Genomic DNA, 25,293 nt, shown 5'->3' with positions numbered 1-25,293 from the left:
GTAAAATATGAATATTGATTCATAGAGGCAGTAAAATGTAGAGTACAGGAGCATGTGCCCTGTTTTCCTGTATGTTACTTAAGGTTGGTTGAAAAGGAACAATATTGAATTCAGCCTTTGGCCAGAGGTTTCCTCACTACTTAGGAAGGCTTTCTAATTTCTCAACAAACGAATAATGTCTGGAACATAAACACAGTGCTACATCAAAGAAGTGTAATAAAGAGTTTTAAGGGACAAATTCATGGTGTGCCGTGAGTTTGGATGTTTATGAAGTTATTACTTTGTTTTCTTTTCCAACAAGGAGAATTACTGAAATATTTAAGGAACTTTGTGGCTGGAGAAGTATAAACATTTTCATTTCTGCGAGAGTTGTGTAAGATATACACTTAAAATTACATCATTCCACAGAAATAAAAACTTCAGTAATCTGGAGTATCACATGCATCAGAACGTTTTTACTCTTTGGTTTAGATGATCTTTGTTGACAGTGTTAACTATTAGCATATTGTTGTTTATTTTTTCAGCTATTTGAATGACTTGGACAGAATTGCACAACCAAATTATATCCCAACTCAACAAGATGTTCTCAGAACCCGAGTGAAAACTACAGGAATTGTTGAAACCCATTTTACTTTCAAAGATCTTCATTTTAAGTGAGTATCTTCAAAACATATGATTTATGAATTTAGATACAGAACACATTGTTTAAGGAAAAAAAGGTATACTAATAAAAGTTTTTAAATGTTTAGAGTTTGAAATTACAAAAAATGTTTCACACCTGATTGGACAAAAGAATTTTGGGCTGAAAGAGGTCAAGAAACATTCAGGAGGAATATTTTTATTTTTATTTAAGAAAAAATAGCCATGCAAATTCCTTTTGCCTATATTTTTCACAGTGACTTAAATAAAAATAGTTTTTGGCTTTTATTTTTAAAAGAAATTACTGCTCTAATATTTTGTATTTTGCGAATGTGTTGCCATCCAGTTTTAGGTTTTACTGATAGAATATATGCTTATTTATGGAAATATTTTTAAAAGTTACCTTTTTAAAAATTTTCACGAAGATTTTTATTTATGCAAACTCATGTTTGGACTATTTCATGATGAAAAATGTTCATTTAATTTACAGTGTACTGTAACTTAACTGAAGTCTGAACAGAGAAGCACCAAGTGAGCCTTTAGAATGAAAGGGAATCTGGAGTTCATTTTGTCTAGTCCGCTCATTGTGTAATGAACTGGGCTCAGGGAAGTTCATTTAAACATTGCATTCAGATTTACAGAACTATGTTTTTCTTTTTCCAATAAGTAACAGTTTTCAAAGTATGAGAAAAACTGCTGAATTTTGCTTCAGTTAACTCCAGTGCTCTGAAACAGTATGATAATAAAGCAGAATTTCTGAAACCATCTTAAAGAAAGGCTACTAGTGAAAGATTAAAAACAAATATTCATCAGCTCACCTCATAAAGAAGCTCAATATTACAAGTTGTGGGGAGCACAGCTAAATATATGCAACTATACCTCTGATTCTCTCCATAAGTATTTTAAATATAATACATTTGTTACTATCATTTATCACTACATTATCCCACATTCAGTGATTAATGTAATTAAGTTTTCCAGAAAACTAAAATTTAATTTCAATTTTCCCTGGCAGCTTCCCTCCAAAAAAAGCAAACATTGCCCTGCTTTCTTAAACAGAGATATAGATCATAATTAGTTTATCTGGCCATGTAACTTTTGGTACTGTAACATGGTACTGTTTTGCATTTGCTTTTAATTTTTTTCTGTTTTCACTTTTTTTTTTTTTTTTTCGCTGTCAGTGGGCTTTTTTTTTCCTTTCCCTGCTGGTATGATCTCTTATTGAAATCTTATAGTTTGCTTACTATTTGGAGAATATTAAATAACCAAACCAAGGAACATTAAAATAGTATTATTTTAAATAATCTGATTTGTCTTATTTGATAACTGTTGCCAGATGTATTTAAGAATTATAAAGTGATTTTAATTATAAGGAAATTCACTATTAGATTTTAAAAGCTTTATTGGGTCTTTTTTTAATCCTAGTATACCTTAAATTCTGATTTTTTTGTTTTCTGTTTACCTTGCTTTAAGACCATATTCTATAGCAAACTTAAATTGTTATGTTCAGATGATGACTTTATTCTAACCATGAAGTTTCAGGAGAAAATGCATAGGGTTAGGGTTAGCAAGTAAGGATTCTGGACATAGGCCCCTGGTTAGGTAAGGGCAAGCTTGTTTAAGATTCTTAACAGACTGTTCCATCCAATCTTGCTCATTGTCAGAGGTTTATACATAAAATGTTTACTGTCTGTAAAAGGAAACGTAGAGGTGTGAGCTCTGTAAATGATGGGAAACGGCAAAGGTAAATGTCACATCAATTATTTGGTGCTTTGGGCAATCTAACTGCAAAATTCAGTTTCGTTCTTCGGTAGATGCGCCCTAAACATTCGCTTCCAGACCATACACTTCACTTCCAGCCTAGGTTTCCCAAAGTTGCCATTTCAACATCAGGAGTTGTCTGTCATCCTGATCCTTCCAGGAAGCCCACTTATCTTGCTCTATTTAGTCTCCTTGGGTGAGGTAAAATTTCACAGGATGTTTTTAGTTACCATTTTCACTTGCTGACTTACAGATAAACATAGGTCTGTCAGGAACTTCAAATAAACTTTGTCTTATTTTGGATTTGAATTCTGTTAAGTTGCTATCATTGCTAACATGTGGTTCCAACTTTTTATATATTAAGTGAGCCTCAGAAGAATGAGGGCAAAAATATACTTAGAACAATTCTACTGGAAACTTGAGTGTGCTTATCATTTTGTGTGTTTTGTGGTATAAATTCATTGTCTGATTTTTAACTGCTGATATAAAATTTCAGTTTCACTTATTTTGTGGTATGGGAATTAACAAATTCAAAATGAGGCAATAAGGCATTATAACTTAACAGTATATATTATCACCTCTGTGACTAGGCATTTATGGAAAGTATCTATGAGGATTATTTTGCTTTAAAGAATTAACAGTTTTATCTTGTTATATTTTCGCTGAATATAGAATTAAAGCATCCCTTCTATTAGAAAATCATCATAACATGTTTCTGTTCCTTTTCTTTAGTAATGTAATGTGCAGTTGGTTTTGGGATGGAATGTCATTTATGGGGTTGGTATTTATATATGGTCAACTAGCATTTGTCTCAGTCTTGGTCACAGTGGAATTAGATGACAGCCTGAGAGTAATACAGCATAGCTCAGGATAGCCAATATATCCCCTTCCATCTTCCCTCCCTCCCCCTGCTCCCTCTAAAAAGAGAAATCTAAGAAAACTCAGTTTCACTCCTTATTTGATACTAGTCAAAAGTCTCAACTTTTCATATGAAGGAGAACATAGTATAATCTTGCTTTGTTTGGGGTTAAAGAAATAGAAGTTCAGAATTTGAAGATAATTCTCCTGTGTTTGTGAAATAATGAAAATGCTCTGTGCACAGTCTGATCCTTTGTCATATTAGTTCTTAGTCATTTTTGCTCCTTGACTTATGAATTAGGCCAGTGATTCTCAAAGTGTGGTCCCCAGATCAGCAGCATCAACTCACCCACCTGGTGATTCTAATGCACACTAAAGTTTGAGAAGCAGTGGCTTAGATTAAAGGTTCTTTATGACCAGTACATGAATGACCCTCATTCATTTCTAAATTAAATAAATTGAAGATTTCTTCTGTATTCATATTACTTGATTATCAAGTGAAAGCACTTTTATTTTTAACATTCCCACAGCATAACTGGAAGGTCTAGATCTTCAACATGGTAAAACTAACCTATTATTGATCCATTTAGAGTTTATTTTTGTGTATGGTGTTAGACAATGTTGTAATTTCATTCTTTTACATGTAGCTGTCCAGTTTTCCCAGCCTCACTTATTGAAGAGACTCTTTTCTCCATTGTATATTCTTACCTTCTGTGTCATAGATTAATTGACCATAGGTGCGTGGGTTTATCTCTGGGCTTTCTATCCTAGTCCATTGATCTATAGTTCTGTTTTTGTGCCAGTACCATACTGTTTTGATTACTGTAGCTTTGTGGCATAGTCTGAAGTCAGGGAGTCTGATTCCTCCAGCTCTGTTTTTCTTTCTCAAGATTGCTTTGACAATTCAGGGTCTTTCATGTTTCCAGATAAATTTTAAAGTTTTTTGGTCTAGTTCTGTGAAAAATGCCATTGGTAAAAAATAGTCTATTATTGCTTGAAAGTGTTTTAAAATATTCTGTAGACACAGTTCATTCTTTCATTCAACAAATGTTTATGAAGTGCATGTGTTTGTCCAGTTTGTGTTTTAAAATATTCTGTAGACACAGTTCATTCTTTCATTCAACAAATGTTTATGAAGTGTGTGTGTTTGTCCAGTGGAGGGGATATAACATGGCCAAGACAAAGTCTTTGCCTTTATGTTGTTTTAGGGATGGGGGAGGAGAGGAGAAGAAATAACTATTTAGTATTCAGGGGGTGATAATTGCTACAAAGAGAAATAAAGCAAGATGGGTGGGGGGATGTACTAGTTTCCTAAAGCTGCTGTAACAAATTACCACAAACTAGTGGCATATAACAATGGAAATTTATTCTTTGATAGTTGAAGCTAGAAGTTTAAAATCAGTTTGTCAGCAGGACTATGCTCCTTCTGAAGGCTCAAGAAAAGAATCCTCCCTTGCCTCTTCTTAGCTTCTGCTGGTTGTCAGCAGTCCTTGGTGTTCCCTGCCTTATGGCCATATCACTCCAGCCCTTGGCCTTCTTCCCTGTGTGGGTCTGGTTCCTCTTTGCTTATTAGTTCACTCCTCAGTTTCTCTCCTTCATCTTGCATTTTACTTTAGCAGCAAGGAGAACCAAGGTTGTACCTTGCATTCTTTGCTTGAAAATTTTCTCAGCTAAATCTAAATACCCAGGTTCATCTCTTACAAGTCCTACCTTACACCCAGCACTAGAATAGTTAAGCCAAGTTTTTGCCACTTTAAAACAAGGATTACCTTTTCTGCAGTGTCCAATAATATACTTCTCATTTCCTTCTGAGACCTCAACAAAAACATCTTTAACATTCATATGTCTTTCACCATTGTGTTCATGATGATATATATTCATTCTCTGAGACAGAAGCTGTTCTACCATGCTCTTCACTTCCATCTAAGTCTCATCAAAATCACCTTTAATATCCGTATTTCTAACCAACCATCTTTCAAGGCATTCTGGGCTTTTTCTGTCAAGTAACTCCAAATTCTTCCACCCTTTCCCTATTACCCACTTCCAAAGCCACTTCCACAGTTTTGGGAATTTGTTTTACAGCATTACCCCACTCTGGGTACTAAAATTTGTGTCAGTCAGGGTTCTCGCAAGCAGCAGAACCAGTAGGTTCTGTGTATTTCAAGGAACTGGCTTCACGTGACTGTAGGTGCCAGCGAATTGGAAGTTTGTAGTGCAGGACAGCAGGCTCAGATAGAAACCGATGTTACAGTATTGAGGCAGAATTTTTTTTCCTTCTGGGAAACTTCAGTTTTTGCTCTGAAGGCCTTTCAACTCATTGCATGAGGTCTGCCCACATTATCAAGGATAATCTCCTTTACTGAAAATCATCTGACTATAGATGTTAATCATAACCAGAAAATACCTTCACAGCGGCACCCAGATTAGTGTTTGATGAAATAGCTGCGTATGATAGCCTAGCCAAATTGACACATAAAACCAGCCATCAACAGAGGGATAATATGGGACAGGGTGGGTTTTGTTGTTATTTTACATGGAGTGGTCAGGAAATATGTGACATTTGATCAGAGAAGTTAGCTAAAATATATTATCTTTTTGGTAAAGTTGTCTTCAAATTGTGTTCCTTGGCAATTTAACAAATGGGTAATCATTTTAATTTCTTTTGTTCTTGTTTGATCTTTATTACCAGCTGTCCTTTTTATATCTTACCCATTTTAGTGTGTAGTAGAATCATTTTGTTATATAGCATACTTAAACTTAATGAACAGTTTACTAGCTACACTAATAGAAAGAATGGCACTTAAATGATGATAAAAGTAACAATACTAGTTACTTTTGTTATGAGTACAGATCTTATGTAGTCGGATTTGGTTTATAGGCCAAAACTATTCTACAGGGAAAATTCTTTTTGCCTGAGAATTAAATAGGGACTATTTTAATTAGTGCAGTATCTAGATAAATGGAGCCTTTAAAAATGTACCAGTTTGCATAGTGTTTCCATTATGTAAGTGGTTATTTCTAGGTTGCATAACGTAATCTATGTGAATTTCAACTTGTGCTTAACTTAAACTCTTACAAGGAAAGGAGGAAAAGATTATTGTTTTTATACTGTTTGTGTTACTACCCTGTACAGTAACCTACAATGGTCTACTGTTGTGTATCATGTAAAAATTGAGTTTTTTCAGTCCTGATTTTCAGACTATTCAGTAGGCCATCCATTTATCTCATTTTTTTTTTTTTTCTATACCATGGTTTTACTTTTTAAGTTAGGCAGCCTGTTTGCCCCTGTTTAAATATGACTTGCTTGCTCAGCTTTTCTTACCTGGGATGGTTTCTCCCTTACATCGAAGTTCTGCTGTATTGCTTCTGAGAGAAAACATTTTGTCGTTGGATGAGGGGACCATGTTCTCTGCCTCTAATGTTCTGTGACTTGAGCAAATTGAATATATTCTATTATCTCCGCATTCTTATAGTGCTGCCTCTTCTTTTGTATTTGTTTTCATGTTCTGTTCTAAAGTGTTCTCATATGTTAATGAATGTGTTAATTTTTTTTTAGGGTATTTTGGGTGTTTTTTTTGTTTGTTTTACTGTGAGCTAAAACAAAATGGTTTAAAAACCAGCAGACTTTTTTTCCTTTGTGAAAATCAATTTGTGACATTATTTTCCTCCCATAAAATCCTTTTCTCCTTTCTTCCCATCCCACATTCCCTATGCGATTTGGAGCTTTTTTTGTTGATTTTTATAGAACTCCTCAGAGCCTCTGAACATTCCGCGTGTTGTCAAACTCATTATTTTTCCTCTTACAGAATGTTTGATGTGGGAGGACAGAGATCTGAGAGGAAGAAATGGATTCATTGCTTTGAAGGAGTGACCGCCATCATCTTCTGTGTGGCACTGAGTGACTATGACCTGGTTCTAGCTGAAGATGAAGAAATGGCAAGTAGAACCCCTTTGAAAGATTGAGCATGGCCTATGAAGAGCTGGAGATGTTGCCAAGAATTTTTCTGTGAAAAATTCTTGAAGAATTCTTACTAATGCCTAAATTAATAGAAAGTTCAGGCTCTTTTCTCTAACTTTTCTGTTCAGTATATTGCCCTTTTAGAATGCAAAGAACAGATGGATCCTGAATAAAAGGAAATGACAAAAAGTTAATCTCACCTCAACCCTAGTTGCTTAACTAGGCATTTCTGAGATCTGGTATCTACATACTAAATGCAAATAAAGTTAGTTCCATTATAGTCCAAGGCTTATTTTTCTTAACTTATTACTTCTGCCGGCTCAGTAATCCTTGATCTCTGTTATACCTTGCTACTGTCATGTAATTTTCAGATGTGTTTCAGTGTACCATTAATCTGGGGGAAATATTTTTAATTAGAAAAAAGCTATAAGTGTCAGTTTCTTTTATTAAAATAAGTTATATACAATTATCAGGCAGTAGGTGTAGTGCACATGTTCATTTCTGTCATCCTGGCACTATAAAATATATTAGTGCCCTTTTTGAAACCACAAATACTGGAAGGGCAGGAAACAGGAATTGGAGGTTTCCTTCCCTAATATACCATTATATTTAGGGTATTGGGCTAATTGTGTTTCAGCTTTTTCAGTTTAATTTATTAATCTTTAAAAACCTCTACCTATCTTTTAATGGAAACTTCAATTCACTCTGTAATAATGAGGTCTCCTTTGAAACGTTTGCACTTCGCATTTCTAGATCGCAGGGTCCTGCGGCACAGTGACACGCTGCCGGCACTCAGCAAGTACTGGTTGAATGCAAAAAAGTGATGAGTGATGTAGACACTCATCTTGCCTAAAATCAAAGTGTGTGCTTGTTCTTAAATGGCAAACATATGTTTTTGTGGGACGCTACCTATTTTTCAGCTAAGTTCTATCGTATTACCATACTTTTTTTTTCCATGCTCATTTTTTAAAAGTAATATTTCTCAAAATCCTTGCCATTATGACAAACTGGCTGTATTCTATTACAGAACCGAATGCATGAAAGCATGAAGTTGTTCGACAGCATATGTAACAACAAATGGTTTACAGATACATCTATTATACTTTTTCTAAACAAGAAGGATCTCTTCGAAGAAAAAATCAAAAAGAGCCCTCTCACTATATGCTATCCAGAATATGCAGGTATTTTACTGTCTGTAGATAACTTGTCAGCTCGTATATTTCTAAGTGAACGTTCCCCTAAGGCAAGGTTTCAGTTGTTGATTTGAATCTTTTGGCTTAGTAATTCTTAACCTTTAAGAGAAATTATTTATCAAACTGCATTCAAGCACAAGTAGTTCCTTGAGTTGTGGGTGAGGTGATTGAAAATAACATTCATTTTAGGGAAAAGCTGTTAGATAATTTTCTATGATGACTCCAAGTCTTCGTAAACTTACTATATTGATTGGTTCATCCAGTTAACAGATCTTATGTCAGGTATTGTGTGATGCACAATAAATAAAATGTGTGTCTGGTCACTGACTTAATGTCAAAGACAGAGGTACTCCTAAACAACAGTGCAGCACGCGAGTACAAAGGAATATGGATAGTAATTGGAAGGGGGAAAAAATTAGAAAGGAGTCCGTGAGTTAGCTAACTCCTCAGGGGAGTCAGGGAAGGTTTCACAAGAAATCCAGGCTTTGGTAATGAGACTGTTAGTGGTACTTTAATTTTACTACTGTGTAAAATGGTCTGCAGCGAGAAAAGGAGACCTGAGATGCAGTCCTGGCTTTTCCATAATTATCTCTTTGATCTTCAACAAAGCAGTTAATGGGGTCTCACTACCCCATCTGTGAAATCAGAAGTTGGGCTAAAACATTGGTTAAGTTTAGTTCCTTGGAACACTTCCCTGGCTGCTATTGAAAGTGGGTGCAAGGAACAGTGATACTCACCCCCCACCCCCTGACCCCATCCACACTCAACTTCTCCCTCCCTAAGGCAGAGTAATTTAGCTTTCATCTGTTTTGCATATTGGGTTTCTGAATAAGGCTTTATTTTATTTTAATGAAGAAAGTTCGATGCCTAAAAAAAAAGTTTGACTACCAATAGTTTATCTGATCTCTAAATCTAAACATTATGAAGCTTGGTTAATTTAGCTAATTGATACAAGTTACCCTCACTCCATCCTCACTGTTAAAAAAAAAAGGTCTCAAGAATTTTTTTTGGTTGAAAAATGTGAAAGTGAAATATTACATTTATTGCATTATTTTTTTAACATCCTTATTGGAGTATAATTGCTTTACAATGTTGTGTTAGTTGCTGCTGTATAACAAAGTGAATCAGTTATATGTATACATATATCCCCATATCCCCTCCCTCTTGCGTCTCCCTCCCACCCTCCCTATCCCACCCCACTAGGTGGACACAAAGCACCAAGCTGATCTCCCTATGCTATGCAGCTGCTTCCCACTAGCTATCTGTTTTACATTTGGTAGTGTGTATATGTCCATGCCACTCTCTCACTTCGTCCCAGCTTACCCCTCCCCCTCCCTGTGTCCTCTAGTCCATTCTCTACATCTGCATCTTTATTCCTGTCCTGTCCCCAGGTTCTTCAAAACCACTTTTGTTTTGTTTTGTTTTTTAGATTCCATATATATGTGTTAGCATACAATATTTGTATTTCACTTTCTGACTTACTTCACTCTGTATGACAGACTCTAGGTCCATCCACCTCATTACAGATAACTCACTTCCATTTCTTTTTATGGCTGAGTAATATTCCATTGTATATATGTACCACATCTTCTTTATCCATTCATCTGTCGATGGACACTTAGGTTGCTTCCATGTGTTGGTTATTGTAAGTAGAGCCACAGTGAACATTGTGGTACATGATTCTTTTTGAATTATGGTTTTCTTAGGGTATGTGCCCAGTAGTGGGATTGCTGGGTCGTATGGTAGTCCTATTTTTAGTTTTTTAAGGAACCTCCATACTGTTCTCCATAGTGGCTGCACCAACTTACATTCCCACCAACAGTGCAAAAGGGTTCCCTTTTCTTCACACCCTCTCCAGCATTTATTGTTTGTAGATTTTTTGATGATGGCCATTCTGACTGGGGTGAGGTGATACCTCACTGTAGTTTTGATTTGCGTTTCTCTAATGATTAGTGATGTTGAGCATCCTTTCATGTGTTTGTTGGCAATCTGTATATCTTCTTTGGAGAAATGTCTATTTAGGTCTTCTGCCCATTTTTGGATTGGATTGTTTGTTTTTTTGATATTGAGCTGCTTGTATATTTTGGAGATTAATCCTTTGCCAGTTGCTTCGTTTGCAAATATTTTCTCCCATTCTGAGGGTTGTCTTTTCATCTTGTTTATGGTTTCCTTTGCTGTGCAAAAGCTTTGAAGTTTCATTAGGTCCCATTTGTTTATTTTTGTTTTTATTTCCATTCCTCTAGGAGGTGGGTCAAAAAGGATCTTGCTGTGATTTATGTCATAGAGGGTTCTGTCTGTGCTTTCCTCTAAGAGTTTTATAGTGTCTAGCCTTACATTTAGGTAAGGGTTTTTTTGGGATCTTTTGTGTTTCCATACAAATTGTGCAATTTTTTGTTCTACTTCTGTGAATAATGCGATTGGTAGTTTGATAGGGATTGCACTGAATCTGTAGATTGCTTTGGGTAGTGTAGTCATTTTCACAGTGTTGATTCTTCCAATCCAAGAACATGGTATATCTCTCATATCTCTCTGTCTGTTTGTATCATCTTTAATTTCTTTCATCAGTGTCTTATAATTTTCTGCATACAGGTCTTTTTTCTCCTTAGGTAGATTTATTCCTAGGTATTTTATTCTTTTTGTTGCAGTGGTAAATGGGAGTGTTTCCTTAATTTCACTTTCAGATTTTTCATCATTAGTGTATAGGCATGCAAGAGATTTCTGTGCATTAATTTTGTATCCTGCTACTTTACCAAATTCATTGATTAGCTCTAGTAGTTTTCTGGTAGCATCTTTAGGATTCTCTGTGTATAGTATCATGTCATCTGCAAACAGTGACAGCTTTACTTCTTCTTTCCCGATTTGGATTCCTTTTATTTCCTTTTCTTCTCTGATTGCTGTGGCAAAAACTTCCAAAACTATGTTGAATAAGAGTGGTGAGAGTGGGCAGCCTTGTCTTGTTCCTGATCTTAGTGGAAATGGTTTCAGTTTTTCACCATTGAGGACGATGCTGGCTGTGGGTTTGTCATATATGGCCTTTATTATGTTGAGGAAAGTTCCCTCTATGCCTACTTTCTGCAGGGTTTTTATCATAAATGGGTGTTGAATTTTGTCGAAAGCTTTCTCTGCATCTATTGAGATTATCATATGGTTTTTCTCCTTCAATTTGTTAATATGGTGTATCACATTGATTGACTTGTGTATATTGAAGAATCCTTGCATCCCTGGGATAAATCCCACTTGATCATGGTGTATGATCCTTTTAATATGCTTCTGGATTCTGTTTGCTAGTATTTTGTTGAGGACTTTTGCATCTATGTTCATCAGTGATATTGGCCTGTAGTTTTCTTTTTCATAACATCTTTGCCTGGTTTTGTTATCAGGGTGATGGTGGCCTCGTAGAATGAGTTTGGGAGTGTTCCTCCCTCTGCTATATTTTGGAAGAGTTTGAGAAGGATAGGTGTTAGCTCTTCTCTAAATGTTTGATAGAATTTGCCTGTGAAGCCATCTGGTCCTGGGCTTTTGTTTGTTGGAAGATTTTTTATCACAATTTCAATTTCAGTGCTTGTGATTGGTCTGTTCATATTTTCTATTTCTTCCTGATTCAGTCTTGGCAGGTTGTGCATTTCTAAGAATTTGTCCATTTCTTCCAGGTTGTCCATTTTATTGGCATAGAGTTGCTTGTAGTAATCTCTCATGATCTTTTGTATTTCTGCAGTGTCAGTTGTTACTTCGCCTTTTTCATTTCTAATTCTATTGATTTGAGTCTTCTCCCTTTTTTTCTTGATGAGTCTGGCTAATGGTTTATCAATTTTGTTTATCTTCTCAAAGAACCAGCTTTTAGTTTTATTGATCTTTCTGTTTCATTTCTTTTTCATTTAAATCTGATCTTTATGATTTCTTTCCTTCTGCTAACTTTGGGGTTTTTTGGTTCTTCTTTCTCTAGTTGCTTTAGGTATAAGGTTAGGTTGTTTATTTGAGATGTTTATTGTTTCTTGCGGTAGGGTTGTATTGCTATAAACTTGTCTCTTAGAACTGCTTTTGCTACATCCCATAGGTTTTGGGTCGTCATGTTCTCATTGCCATTTGTTTCTAGGTGTTTGTTTGTTTTGCGGTACTCGGGCTTCTCACTGCTGTGGCCTCTCCTGTTGCGGAGCACAGGCTCCGGACGCGCAGGCTCAGCGGCCACAGCTCACGGCCCCAGCCGCTCCACGGCATGTGGGATTCTGCCGGACGGGGGCACGAACCCGTATCCCCTACACCAGCAGGCGGACTCTCAACCACTGCGCCACCAGGGAAGCCCTCTAGGTGTTTTTTGATTTCAGTGATCTCTTGGTTATTTAGTAGTGTACTGTTTAGCCTCCACGTATTTGTATTTTTTACCTATTTTTTCCTGTAATTGATATCTAGTCTCATAGCATTGTGGTTGGAAAAGATACTTGATACGATTTCAATTTTCTTAAATTTACCAAGGCTTGATTTGTGACCCAGGGTATGATCTATCCTGGAGAATGTTCTATGAGCACTTGAGAAGAAAATGTATTCTGTTTTTGGATGGAATGTCCTAGAAATATCAATTAAGTCCATCTTGTTTAATGTGTCATTTAAAGCTTGTTTCCTTATTTATTTTCATTTTGGATGATCTGGCCATTGGTGAAAGTGGGGTGTTGAAGTCCCCTACTATGATTGTGTTACTGTCGAGTTCCCCTTTTATAGCTGTTAGCATTTGCCTTATGTATTGAGGTGCTCCTGTGTTGGGTGCATAAATATTTACCATTGTTGTATCTTCTTGGATTGATCCCTTGACCATTATGTAGTGTCCTTCTTTGTCTCTTGTAATAGTCTTTGTTTTATAGTCTTTTTTGTCTGATATGAGAATTGCTACTCCAGCTTTCTTTTGATTTCCATTTGTGTGGAATATCTTTTTCCATCCCCTCACTTTCAGTCTGTATGTATCCCTAGGTCTGAAGTGGTCTCTTGTAGACAACATATATACGGGTCTTGTTTTTGTATCCAGCCAGTCTATGCCTTTTGGTTGGAGCATTTAATCTGCTTACATTTAAGGTAATTATCGATATGTATGTTCCTATTAGCATTTTCTTATTTGTTTTGGGTTTGTTATTGTACATGTTTTCCTTCTCTTCTGTTTCCTGCCTAGAGAAGTTACTTTAGCATTTGTTTTAAAGCTGATTTGGTTGTGCTGAATTCTCTTAGCTTTTGCTTGTCTTTAAAGGTTTTAATTTCTCTATTGAATCTGAATGAGATCCTTGCTGGCTAGAGTAATCTTGGTTGTAGGCTTTTCCCTTTCATCACTTTAAATATGTCTTGACACTCCCTTCTGGCTTGCAGAGTTTCTGCTGAAAGATCAGCTGTTAACCTTATGGGGATTCCTTTGTATGTTATTTGTTGCTTTTCCCTTGCTGCTTTCAATATTCTTACTTTGTATTTAATTTTTTATAGTTTGATTAGTATGTGTCTTGGCATGTTTCTACTTGGATTTATCCTGTATGGACTCTCTGTGCTTCCTGGACTTGATTGACTATTTCCTTTCCCATGTTAGGGAAGTTTTCGAATACCATCTCTTCAAATATTTTCTCAGACCCTTTCTTTTTCTCTTCTTCTGGGACCCCTGTAATTCGAATGTTGGTGCATTTAATGTTGTCCCAGAGGTCTCTGAGACTGTCCTCAATTCTCTTCATTCTTATTTATTCTGCTCTGCAGTAGTTACTTCCACTATGTTATCTTCCAGGTCACTTATCTGTTCTTCTGCCTCAATTATTCTGCTATTGATTCCTTCTGGAGTATTTTTAATTTCAGTAATTGTGTTGTTCATCACTGTTCATTTGCTCTTTAGTTCCTCTAGATCCTTGTTAAATGTTTCTTGTATTTTCTCCATTCTACTTCCAAGATTTTGGATCATCTTTACTATCATTACTCTGAATTCATTTGTTTGGTCTGGTGGGTTTTTACCTTGCTGCTTCATCTGCTGTTTCTCTGTCTTCTCATTTTGCTTATCTTACTGTGTTTGGGGTCTCCTTTTCGCAGGCTGCAGGTTCATAGTTCCCATTGTTTTTGGTGTTTGCCCCCCACTGGGTAAGGTTGGTTCAGTGGGTTGTGTAGGCTTCCTGGTGGAGGGGACTAGTGCCTGTGTTCTGGTGGGAGGGGCAGTGTACGGTGGTGTGTTTTGGGGTATCTGTGAACTTAGTAGATTTCAGGCAGCCTGTCTGCTAACAGGTGGGGTTGTGTTCCTGTCTTGCTAGTTGATTGGCATAGGTCATCCAGTGCTGGAACTTGCTGGCCGTTGGGTGGAGTTGAGATGGAGATCTCTGGCTTGCTGGCTGTTGGGTGGAGGTGGGTCTTAGCGTTGAGATGGAGATCTCTGAGAGACCTCTCGCTGATTGATGTATTACATTGGGCCAGGATGTCTCTGTGGTCCAATGTCCTGAACTCGGCTCTCCCACCTCAGCAGCTCAGGCCTGACTCCAGGCCCAGGCACCAAGTTCCTGTCAGCCACACGGAGACATATGGCATCTTGCTGCTGCGATGCTGAGTGTAGTGCTTGCTGGTGCTACTCTTGCTGCTCTGGGTGACCGCTGCCTCTGTTAACAGCTCCACTAAGCCTGAGGGCCTACAAGCTGCAGGAAAATGAGACCACCCGGGGCAGCCTTCAAGCCGTGATTCTTGCCATGATCCCTGCTGTTGCTGTCATGGAATCCGGCTTCCCCCACTGCTGCCCAAGTCTCAAGAATTTGTTTCATTCTAAACGAAATTTGTCAATTTTGTATTCAGTCAGTTGTACAGTGAGTATTCACTGCCTTTTTGCAGCCAGTGTTAAAACAACCATATGATATCAGTGCTTTTACATCCCACTTATGTAGGTGAGAGCACTGTGATTTAATGAAGCAATAGAGTCCAAATCCAGACCCAAGTCTGTTGCACTCCTGCATCCAGGACATTAACAACCAGAATACATTTAATTATATATTTTCAATGGAGGCAAAGCAGGAGGGTCTCCAATCAGTATGATCCTCATTACTACAGCCCTTTTTATGCATCACAAAGTTATACTTTGAAATAATTGCACAGAATTAACTTATTTTAAAAGTTTTGTTTTCTTTTTGAAAGTCAGTGTCCTAAGTCACCTTATTCAGAAACATTCTTAGTGCTTCGTTAGGAATAAAATTATTTATAGTTCTAATTCCAAGATTGAAGTTACCCAGAATCAAGGTGGCTCTGTTTGGCCTTTACTTTCCTCTGTCTTTCAGTTCATCTTTGTCATTTTCTATTGTGAAGTACCCCTTTTGTGCTAACATTACCAGAGGACCCAAATGAATCCTCAAATATTACATACTTACAGGGATTTTTAGAGCAGCCAAGAAGATGGTTGTTAGCTCTTTTTTTCCCAGGTATGCATTGTGTTCAAAATGTTTCTCGTATGTTATCAAGTTAATAAGAATCACTGATCTCAGGCTTTTTGAGCAAGGAGAGTATTACATAATTCTTTCATAGTCCCAGTGTTCAGACTATAATTAAAAACTTCATTGCACACGCTAAGTATTGTTGCTGTCACCTCTTGTCACACCCTCAACTCTTAATCCCTGTGGCTATGTTTGCTATAGGAGAACCCATTGTAGCCTCCAAACTACTCACTTGGTTTATCCCCTACATCTCTCTGCTCCTGTCTTCTCCTCTTCTTATCTATTTACATTTTGGCATTTCACCAGATTCCATCTGCAGTCTTATAATCCTCTAGCACTCCATTCTTTCAGAGTCATTTTTATTCTCAGCATGATAAATTCAGTTGTCAACTCTAATTTCTCTGCTGAGATTCAGGCTTGCATTTCCAATTGCTTGTTGAATCTATCCATGTTTTTTAGCACTTGAGACTCCAACTGAATTCACGTTATTTTTTTTTTATTCAAATCTCCTTTATCTCCCTTTGAATTATATCACTAGGCACCCAGTTCTCCAGTATTGAACCAGATTATCGTCTGTACTTAACCTTTATTCAAGACAGTTCTATCACGTTAGAAAATATCTGTCACCTTCCCCCTAACCAAGTTGAGGAATGTGTCTTGTAGTTCTAGGGATTCAATAATCTAACTAGCTACCCAGAATAGATACAGCAGATTGAGCCATGCACTCAGGGCAAGCTGTTTGCTCAAAACATGTTTTTAATTTAGAGGTTGTATTAGCTTCTGTGAGTCAAGAAGACGTTTATTGCTTTAGAATTTCAGAGTACCAACCTTATTATGATTTAATAACTTAAAATTTGATTTGTAGAGTATATGGTTGTCTGCTAGCAACTTAAGAGATAAAATTTAAACTTATTTTGACAACTTAGAGAAAATGGAAAAATTCATAGAAACATACAAGCTACCAAGTTTGAATCATGAAGAAATAGAAAATCTGAACAGCCTATGTTAGTAAGGAGATTGAATCAGTAATCAAAAACCTCCCAATAAACAAAGTTCATAACCAGATGGCTTTACTGGTGAATTCTACCAAACACAGAGGAATTAATTGTTAGCGGTCCTCCTTAAACTCTTCCAAAATTGGAAGCATTCTCTCCTTTTCCATAACTCATTTTACCAGGCCACCATTACCCTGTTACCAAAACCAGGCAAGTATGCCACAAGAAAAGAAAATTACAGGCCAATATCCCTGATAAACATAAATGCAAAAATCTTCAACAAAATATTAGCAAACTGAATTCAGCAATACATTAAAAGGATCATTACACCACAACTATGTGAGATTTATTCCGAGGATGCAAGCATATAGTTCACTGTCTGCAAAACAAAATGAAGGATAAAAATCAGATGATCATCTCAACAAATGCCAAAAAAAAAAAGCATTTGACAAAATTCAACATCCATGTAGGATAAAAACTCAACAAAATGGGTACAGAGGGAATGTACCTCAATATATTAAAGGCCTATAGCTGATATCATACTCAACAGTAAAAAGTTGAAAGCTTTTCCTCTAAGATAGATAGGGAATAAGACAAGGTTTCCCAGTCTCACCACTTTCATTCAACATAGTATTTACAAGTCCTGCCACTGCAGTTTAAGCAAGAAAAAGAAAATGCATCCAAATCAGAAAGCAAGAAGTAAAACTGTCACTATTTGCACAAGACATGGTATTATACATAGAAAATCTCAGATTCACAAAATACGCATAATCAGTGAATTTAGTAAAGTTGCAGGATACAAAATCAGTATACAAAAATCTGTAACACTAGTAATGAACTATAAGAAAAACTGAAACAGTCAGATTTACAGTTGCATTAAAAGAACAAAATTTCTAGGAATAAATTTAACCAAGGAGAGGAAAGGCCTGTACACTGAAAACTAAAACATAGATTGAAAGAAATTGAAGATACACATAAATGGAAAGATATTCCATGCCCATGGATTGGAGGAATATAAGTATTGTTAAAAAGGTCCGTACTACCTAAAGTTGTCTAACAGAGTCAGTGCAATCCCTTTCAAAGTTCTAATGGCATTTTTCACAGAAAGAGAGTAGTCCTAAAATTCTGAATCACAAAAGACTCCAAAAGCTAAAGCGATCTTGAGAAAGAAGAACAAAGCTGGAGGCACTATGCACCCTGATTTCCAACTATATTACACAGCTACAGTAATGAAAACAGTGGTATTGGCATAAAAAACAGACACATAGATCTGAGAAGCAGAATAGAGAGCCCAGAAGTAAACCCATGTATACATGGTCAAGTAATTTATGACAGATGACCCAAGAATATACAACGGGGAAAGAAGTCTCTTCAGTAAACGGTGTTAGGAACACTGGACAGCCACATGCTAAAGAATGAAACTGGACTGCTTTCTCCACCATACACAAAAATAAACCCAAACAGATTAAAGACTCGAACGTGAGACCTCAAACCCTTGAACGTAAGACCTGAAACCATAAAACTCCTAGAAGACGACACAGGCAGTAAGCTTGATAGTTGTGATTTTTTTTTTTAAGTTTGACACCAAAAGCGAAGGCAACAAAAGCAAAAAGAAGCAAGTTGGGTGATATCATCAAACTAAAAAGCTTCTGCACAGCAAAGGAAACCATCAACAAAATAAAAATGCAGCCTAAGGAATGGGAGAAAATATTTGCAAAACATTTAGCTGATAAGGGGTTAATATCCAAAATGTACAGTCATTCCTCAGTATCCTGGGGAGATTGGTTTCAGGACCTGCCATAGATACCAAAATCTATGGCTGCTCAAGTCCCTTACATAAAATGGCATAATACAGTTGGTCCTCCATATTTGCAGGTTATAAACCCACAGATACAGAGGGCCAGCTGTATAAAGAACTCATACAAGTCAGTAACAAAAACACAATTTCACTATTAAAATGGGCAGAGGATCTGAATAGATATGTTTCCAAAGAAGACATACCAGTGGCCAACATGTCCGTGAAAAGGTACTCAACATCACTACCAATCAGGGAAATGCAAATCAAAACCACAATGAGCTATCACCTCACACCCATTAGAGTGGCCAGTATCCTAAAGAAAAGAAATGCCAAACGTTGGTAAAGACGTAGAAAAACGGGAACCCTTGTACCCTATTGCTGGGAATGTAAATTGGTGCAGCCATTATGGAAAACAATATGGAGATTCCTCAATAAATTAAAAAATAGAACTACCATATGATTCAGCAATTCCACTTCTGGGTATTTATTTGAAGAAAATGAAAACACTTTCTGGAAAAGATACATGCACCTCTCTGTTCATTGCAGCATTACTTAGAGTAGCCAAGCTATGAACACAGCTGGCGAAGCACAGGGGAGGGGAAGCACTGCAGTAACACAGGTGGTCCTTTGAATGAATACAGGTTTCCTCCTGACATGGAGTGAGCCTCACATGTGGAACAGAGGGTCTTAGAATGGCTTTACCAAGCAGGCGGGGTAACAGAGGACCTTGAAGTCCAGGCATATAATTTTGTGTTATTACTGCAAGAGACAGAATCAACAGTTCTTTTTCAAAGGAACATTTTAGGTATCATATGTATCATATGTATACATATATAAACTATGTATCATATGTATATGTATCATATGTATACATATATAAACTATATAGATACATACTTAGCACAAATGTGAAACACTGAATTTTAAAACGTGAAAACACTGATATATGCACCATTCAGGTCAAGAAATAGAACATTTCCAGGTCCCCAGAAACCTTGTCATGCCCCTCCCAGTCTTAACTGATCAACTTCCATGCACCCACCTACTCACACAAAGTAACCACTATTATGACTTCTGTCTTCATCGATGAATTTTGATTGTTTCCAAACTTGTTTTCTAAACATCAGTTGTTTACAGCATATACTGTTTTGTGTCTGCCTTCATTTGTTCAACAGTATGTTTGTGAAGCTCATCTATAGTATTGTGTGTAGCAGTAGTCCTTTTATTCTCATTTCTCTATGGCAGCTCATTGTATGAATATATACCAAGATTTATTAGCCAGTCTACAGTTAATGAACTTTTGGGTTGTTTCCTAAAGTAGAAGTTCTGCTGTTAACAGTCTTTATATGTCTTCTGGTGAACGTATGTATATAGTTCTGTCAAGGACACACCCGGAAAACTGAACTCTTGGGTCACAGAGTATGTGTGGTTATCTTTAGATCCCGCCAAGTATCAAAGTGTTGTACTCAGGAGTCTTCAGTCAATCACCTGAAAGCAGAAGTGTGTCATTCACTTTTTTTCATAGGCATAAACCACAGTGTAGACCCCTGTACAGTTTTTGAATACAAAAACTGAGAAATGCTAATTAATGTATATATAGGAAGGGGAATAAAAAATACCGATCAGCATCGGCCAACATTTCTTGATCCAGCCACTAGGCTAGAAGTGAAATAGTGTGCTGCCATCATCAGGAAACTGAGTGTTTCCGTGTTCGGATGTAGAGTATAAGGGGTTAGAAGAAAAGGGACTCTGACAATTGGGGATTGAGGCAGGAACAAAGATCATGGGGAACGTGGAATACCGTGCTTTTTTTTTTTTCCCAAGGGTAACTTATAGTCATTACAGGGTGATTAACATTGGGTATTTTTCACTTAGAAGAAATCGTTTATCTTATTCTTGAGGGCAAAGACGATTACAGAGTCCACATATTTTACACATAAGAAACTGATTTCAGTATTTTAAGGTCCGTGTTGCTTAGTGGTGTACTCATCTTAACTTCGCCTTACGTTGCTTCCCTTTTCCCATATCAGGCTCGAACACATATGAAGAGGCAGCTGCATATATTCAGTGTCAGTTTGAAGACCTCAATAAAAGGAAGGACACGAAGGAAATATACACCCACTTCACATGCGCCACAGATACCAAGAATGTGCAGTTTGTCTTTGATGCTGTGACAGATGTCATCATAAAAAATAATCTAAAAGATTGTGGTCTCTTCTGAGTTTTGCAGTAAATGGTAAAATGCATTTTCAAACCAAATGAGTACTTATATTTGGATCTCTCTACACTAGAGTCTTGCAGCAACACAGAATGTAGTATATGGGAAGTGCATCTGGGACCTGACCAAAATTGTTTGTTTGTTTTTTTGGTTTTTTTTTTTTCACCTGGAAGTAATGGAAGGTCCTTTCTTAAATGGGAGAGGTGGTCCTGCAGTGTGAAACTAAGGGCAGTGTTAAAGCTGGACTCTAGTGTATTGATGACTTCTGTGTAAGTGTAAATATGCAAATGTATGTATACATGTATTTATGACTTTAGTTTTCCACATTACTTTTAGGTATTAAGAGTGGCAACTTATGATTTTAGCGTGATGGCTTGGGAAATAACAGAAATATTAAGTACTTTGTACTGAGTGACAGACTATTATGTTTGCCAGTTTTAAACAGCTTTATTTATGTTCATGTCCTGTAAATTTTTAAGTACAGTAATTAATATTAGGACACATTGCAGCCCTTGTCTTGATTATATGTATACTTGTAATCATAAAAATGTTATTTGTACAAACGTTGCACAGACTGTTTTAATAACATGATTTGTTCTTTAAATTTAATGTGTTTTATTGAAACGTTCTTGAAGTGGATGAGTATACCTGCCTTTGGATCAGTTAAACATTGTATGCATTTCACTTTTTCTTTTAAGAATGCATGCTAATCTGATTCTACATTAGATTTGGTTTGAAAACAAATTTCAGATTTTTGAGGATATACTTACAGACTTATTATAAATTCTTAATTTTTATTCGGTTGGTTTGTTTTCACTTTGAATTTTAATATTTGGATGGTATTCATGCATTGCCTTAAAGGTGATGCCAGATTTTTATACACTTTAAATAACTACATTTTTATTTATAACTAAGTTTAGGTGGGTGTGAGAGCATTTTTGTGGGTAAAAAATAAGTTAGCATAATGAATTTTGAGACATTCATTTGCGTATTTCCTTTGGGAAATCCCTTGTACCTACTATACATGATAGCTCCTTGTTTAGAAGATAACAAGAAAGATCTTTGAATATTCTGCTGATGATAAAATGCAAACTTTAAATTCATATATGTAAGTAACTAGTTTCAAATTTAATTATTACGCTATGTTAAAATTAATTTTTTCCCTTAGATTATTCAGATTTCCTCCACTTGCTTGAGTTTGTATTATTTCTTTTTAAACTGTGCTATTATTTCTGAGAATGAAATGGGCAATTACACTTAGAAAATGAGTAACAGTATTTAATTAAGTCAGTGATTGTGTGTATCCTCAAGTAAGTGTTACATTTCTGCTAGATACTGAATTTTGATAGTCATTTTTAATTATTCATGGTGTGTCTCTATGACCTCGTTTCAGCAAAGTGAACAGCATTCCATACCCTACTTCTCTTTTTTACTCATCTTGAAAAAGTTAGTCTTTCAGTAAACTTCATGGGTAAGTAGTTTCTAAATTTAGTTGTGTGCTGTCATTTTGTTGAAGTCTCTTTGTGGTTGTGTGTGTGTGTGTGTGTGTGTGTGTGTGTGTGTGTGTGTGTGTGTGTGTGTATAACCGTTTCATTTTGGGGATTTGTTTTTCTTCTTTGTAATGTAGAGAAATTCAAAAATTTCTTAACAAAATTCTTCAGATGTGTTAGTTTAGATTCTTTATGTGCCTTTCATGAAAGATATGTTTTCATTAATTTTATGGATGGAAGACCTGTTGTATTCATATTATGAAGCTATGTATGAAGTCCAACTATCCTGTAAATCAATCCGAATCATGAGAAATAAGTTTAAAATGCCACAAGAAGCACATATTGGTGACCATAATTGATGAATTCCTGAACTTTAGTCTGTGTAATTGTGTTACTAATAAAACCTAATAAATTTGAATTTTTAAAATTTTACAAACCTGTTGGCTAATACATGTTTTGCTTTAGCATTTAAGTATCAGTCTATTGTGTGTTCATTTCTTCTTTCTCTGTGTTGTCCTTCTGCAATTTCATCTACTCCAGAAGCTTGAGTTTTCCCTGCCCCAAGTTTCCTCATGAGATGTGGTGCCACATTTGGAATTGCCTGCTTGATATCCCCTTCTGAGGAGTGACTGCCTGCTCCAGTTCAGTATGTGCAAACCAAATTCATCATTTTCCCTGTCAGCCAGTTCTCACCCTCTGACTTTGCCATTGCACCATCGTCATTCATTTAATCCCTCAGTGGGGAATTTTTCAGCCATGTAAGTCACCATTTGCTCACAAGTCTACTTTCCCAGTGCCTCACATGTGTTTTTTGTTTGTTTTCTCTTTTCCATTCCCACTACCACCTACTGAATTCAGGTCTTTGCTTAACTTCCACTTAAAATGGCTTATTACATTCCCCACTTCCAGTTTCTCCCTTCTTTAATCCAGGTTACTTATCCTAATCTAGAACTCTGGCTGTGTTATTTTCTGTGCATTGGCTCTGACTTGTCAATAAAGTGACATCTAACTTAGCCTTCCATTCCAGGCTCTTCATCATCTGAGTCCACTTCACTACGTCCCCTTTCTCTCCCTCACATTCTAATAATACTTTGTGCGTAGCCTGGGCTTTCCTTCAAGTATTGTACTACATACCACCTGAAATATGCTTAAAACAATGCCTGGAACATGGGAAATGTTCATTCACGTCTGTTAATGTTATTTTTATTTCTTAGCACTTTTGTTTGTGGTCTCTTTTTTAGATCAACTGGCATCTGTTCTTCAATCTGCCCTCCTGGGAACTGCATGGTTCTGATAGGGCTGCCAATCACAGTTCTCACCTCCCTGGACCACTCCTCGTCCCCATCACTGGGCAAGCATCCCAGCTGAACCAATCACATAGTCCTGGTTCCCATTCCTAAAGTTCCTACAGCTCTTCGGGTTTCTAAAATCCCCTTCCATCTATTTCAGTACCCTTCTAAAAAATACTTTCATGCTTATCTCATTCATTCAGTTTCAATCTTTTCCAAAAAAAAAATCCATACTATAAAATGTGTATGTTCTTACTGAATGCCAGCAGTAACTGTGAGATACATCAAAAAAGGCTCAGAGAGGTTTATGAACGAGCAAGATCAAGGTTTCAAACCTATGACTTCTGACTTCATGCCTATCAGAGAACTCCAAATAATGCTACCTTATTTCCAGAAAATGGCTAAGTAGTCTTTTAACCATTCCCATTCTCACCTTCTGAGTTTATCTGAATCATAATATTTTTAGAATAAATACACATAAGATAGAACAAAGCTGTACACATCATTCTCCATAATTTGAAACTATATTAGAAAACTAGAGTAAAGCAGTGTTGTATTGGCATAAAAACATATACATAGATCTGAGAAACAGAATAGAGAGCCCAAAGATAAACCCAGGCATATGTGGTCAATTAATTTATGGCAAAGGAACCAAGAATACACAATGGGGAAAGGACAGTCTCTTCAACAAATGGTGTTGGGAGAACTGGACGGCACATGCAAAAGAATGAAACTGGATCATTATCTTACACCACACACAAAAATAAAACCCAAAATGGATTAGGGGCTTGAATGTAAGACCTGAAACCATAAAACTCCTAGAAGAAAACATAGGCAGTAAGCTCCTTCACATTGGTCTTGGTGATCATTTTTTAGATTTGACACCAAAACCAAAGGCAATAAAAGCAAAAATAAGTGGGACCTCATCAAACTGAGAAGCTGCTTCTGCACAGCAAAGGAATCCATCAACAAACTGAAGAAGCAGCCTGTGGAATGGGAGAAAGATACTGCAAATCATATATCTTATGTGGGGTTAGTTAATATCCAAAATATACAACTCAATAGCAAAAAAACAACCTGATTACAAAATGGCCTGAGAATATGAAGATATTTTTTCCAAAAAAGACATAAAGTTGGCCAACAGGTTCATAATAAGTTGCCCAACATCACTAAGTATCAGGGAACTGCAAACTAAAACCACAATGAGCTATCACCTCACACCTGTTAGAATGGCTATTCTCAACAGACAAGAAGTAACAAGTGTTGGTAAGGATGTGGTGAAACAGGAACCCTTGTGCCCTATTGGTGAGAATGTAAATTGGGGCAGTCACTATGGAAAACAGGATGAAGGTTCCCCAAAATATTAAAAATAGAAGTACCATATGATTCAGAAATTGTACTTCTGGGTACTTAAACAAAGAAAGTAAAAACACTGACTTAAAAAGACATGAACCCTCATGTTCATGGCAGCGTTACTTACAATAACCAAGACAGGGAGACAACCTAAATGTCTATCCATGAATGAATGGATAAAGAAAACGTGATACATATGCAGAGGAATATCAGCCATAAAACAAAATGAAATCTTGCCATTTTCGGCCACATGGATGGACCTTGAAGAGGACATTATGCTAGGTGAAATAAATCAGAGAAAAAAATATCGTGTGATACCACCTGTA

At 36.5% G+C, this 25,293-nt stretch overlaps 1 protein-coding gene across 2 annotated transcripts in view; it reads left to right on the top strand.

The window, feature by feature from the left end:
* The window catches only part of GNAI1 (G protein subunit alpha i1), a 90,728-nt gene extending 68,002 nt beyond the window's left edge, over window positions 1-22,726 (top strand). For both annotated transcript variants that reach the window (XM_060107819.1, XM_060107820.1), the window contains exons 6-9: window positions 525-653; window positions 7,065-7,194; window positions 8,244-8,397; window positions 20,648-22,726. In XM_060107819.1, the coding sequence (XP_059963802.1) occupies window positions 525-653; window positions 7,065-7,194; window positions 8,244-8,397; window positions 20,648-20,838 (604 nt within the window). In that variant the 3' untranslated portion in view covers window positions 20,839-22,726. The remainder of the gene's footprint in view (window positions 1-524; window positions 654-7,064; window positions 7,195-8,243; window positions 8,398-20,647) is intronic.
* Window positions 22,727-25,293: the final 2,567 nt, after the last annotated feature.

This window comes from Mesoplodon densirostris, chromosome 9, assembly GCF_025265405.1.
Source record: "Mesoplodon densirostris isolate mMesDen1 chromosome 9, mMesDen1 primary haplotype, whole genome shotgun sequence".
In the NCBI taxonomy this organism is placed as follows: domain Eukaryota; kingdom Metazoa; phylum Chordata; class Mammalia; order Artiodactyla; family Ziphiidae; genus Mesoplodon; species Mesoplodon densirostris.
The sequence above is the reverse complement of the archived record's forward strand: the minus strand, read 5'-3'. Positions and strand labels throughout refer to the sequence as shown.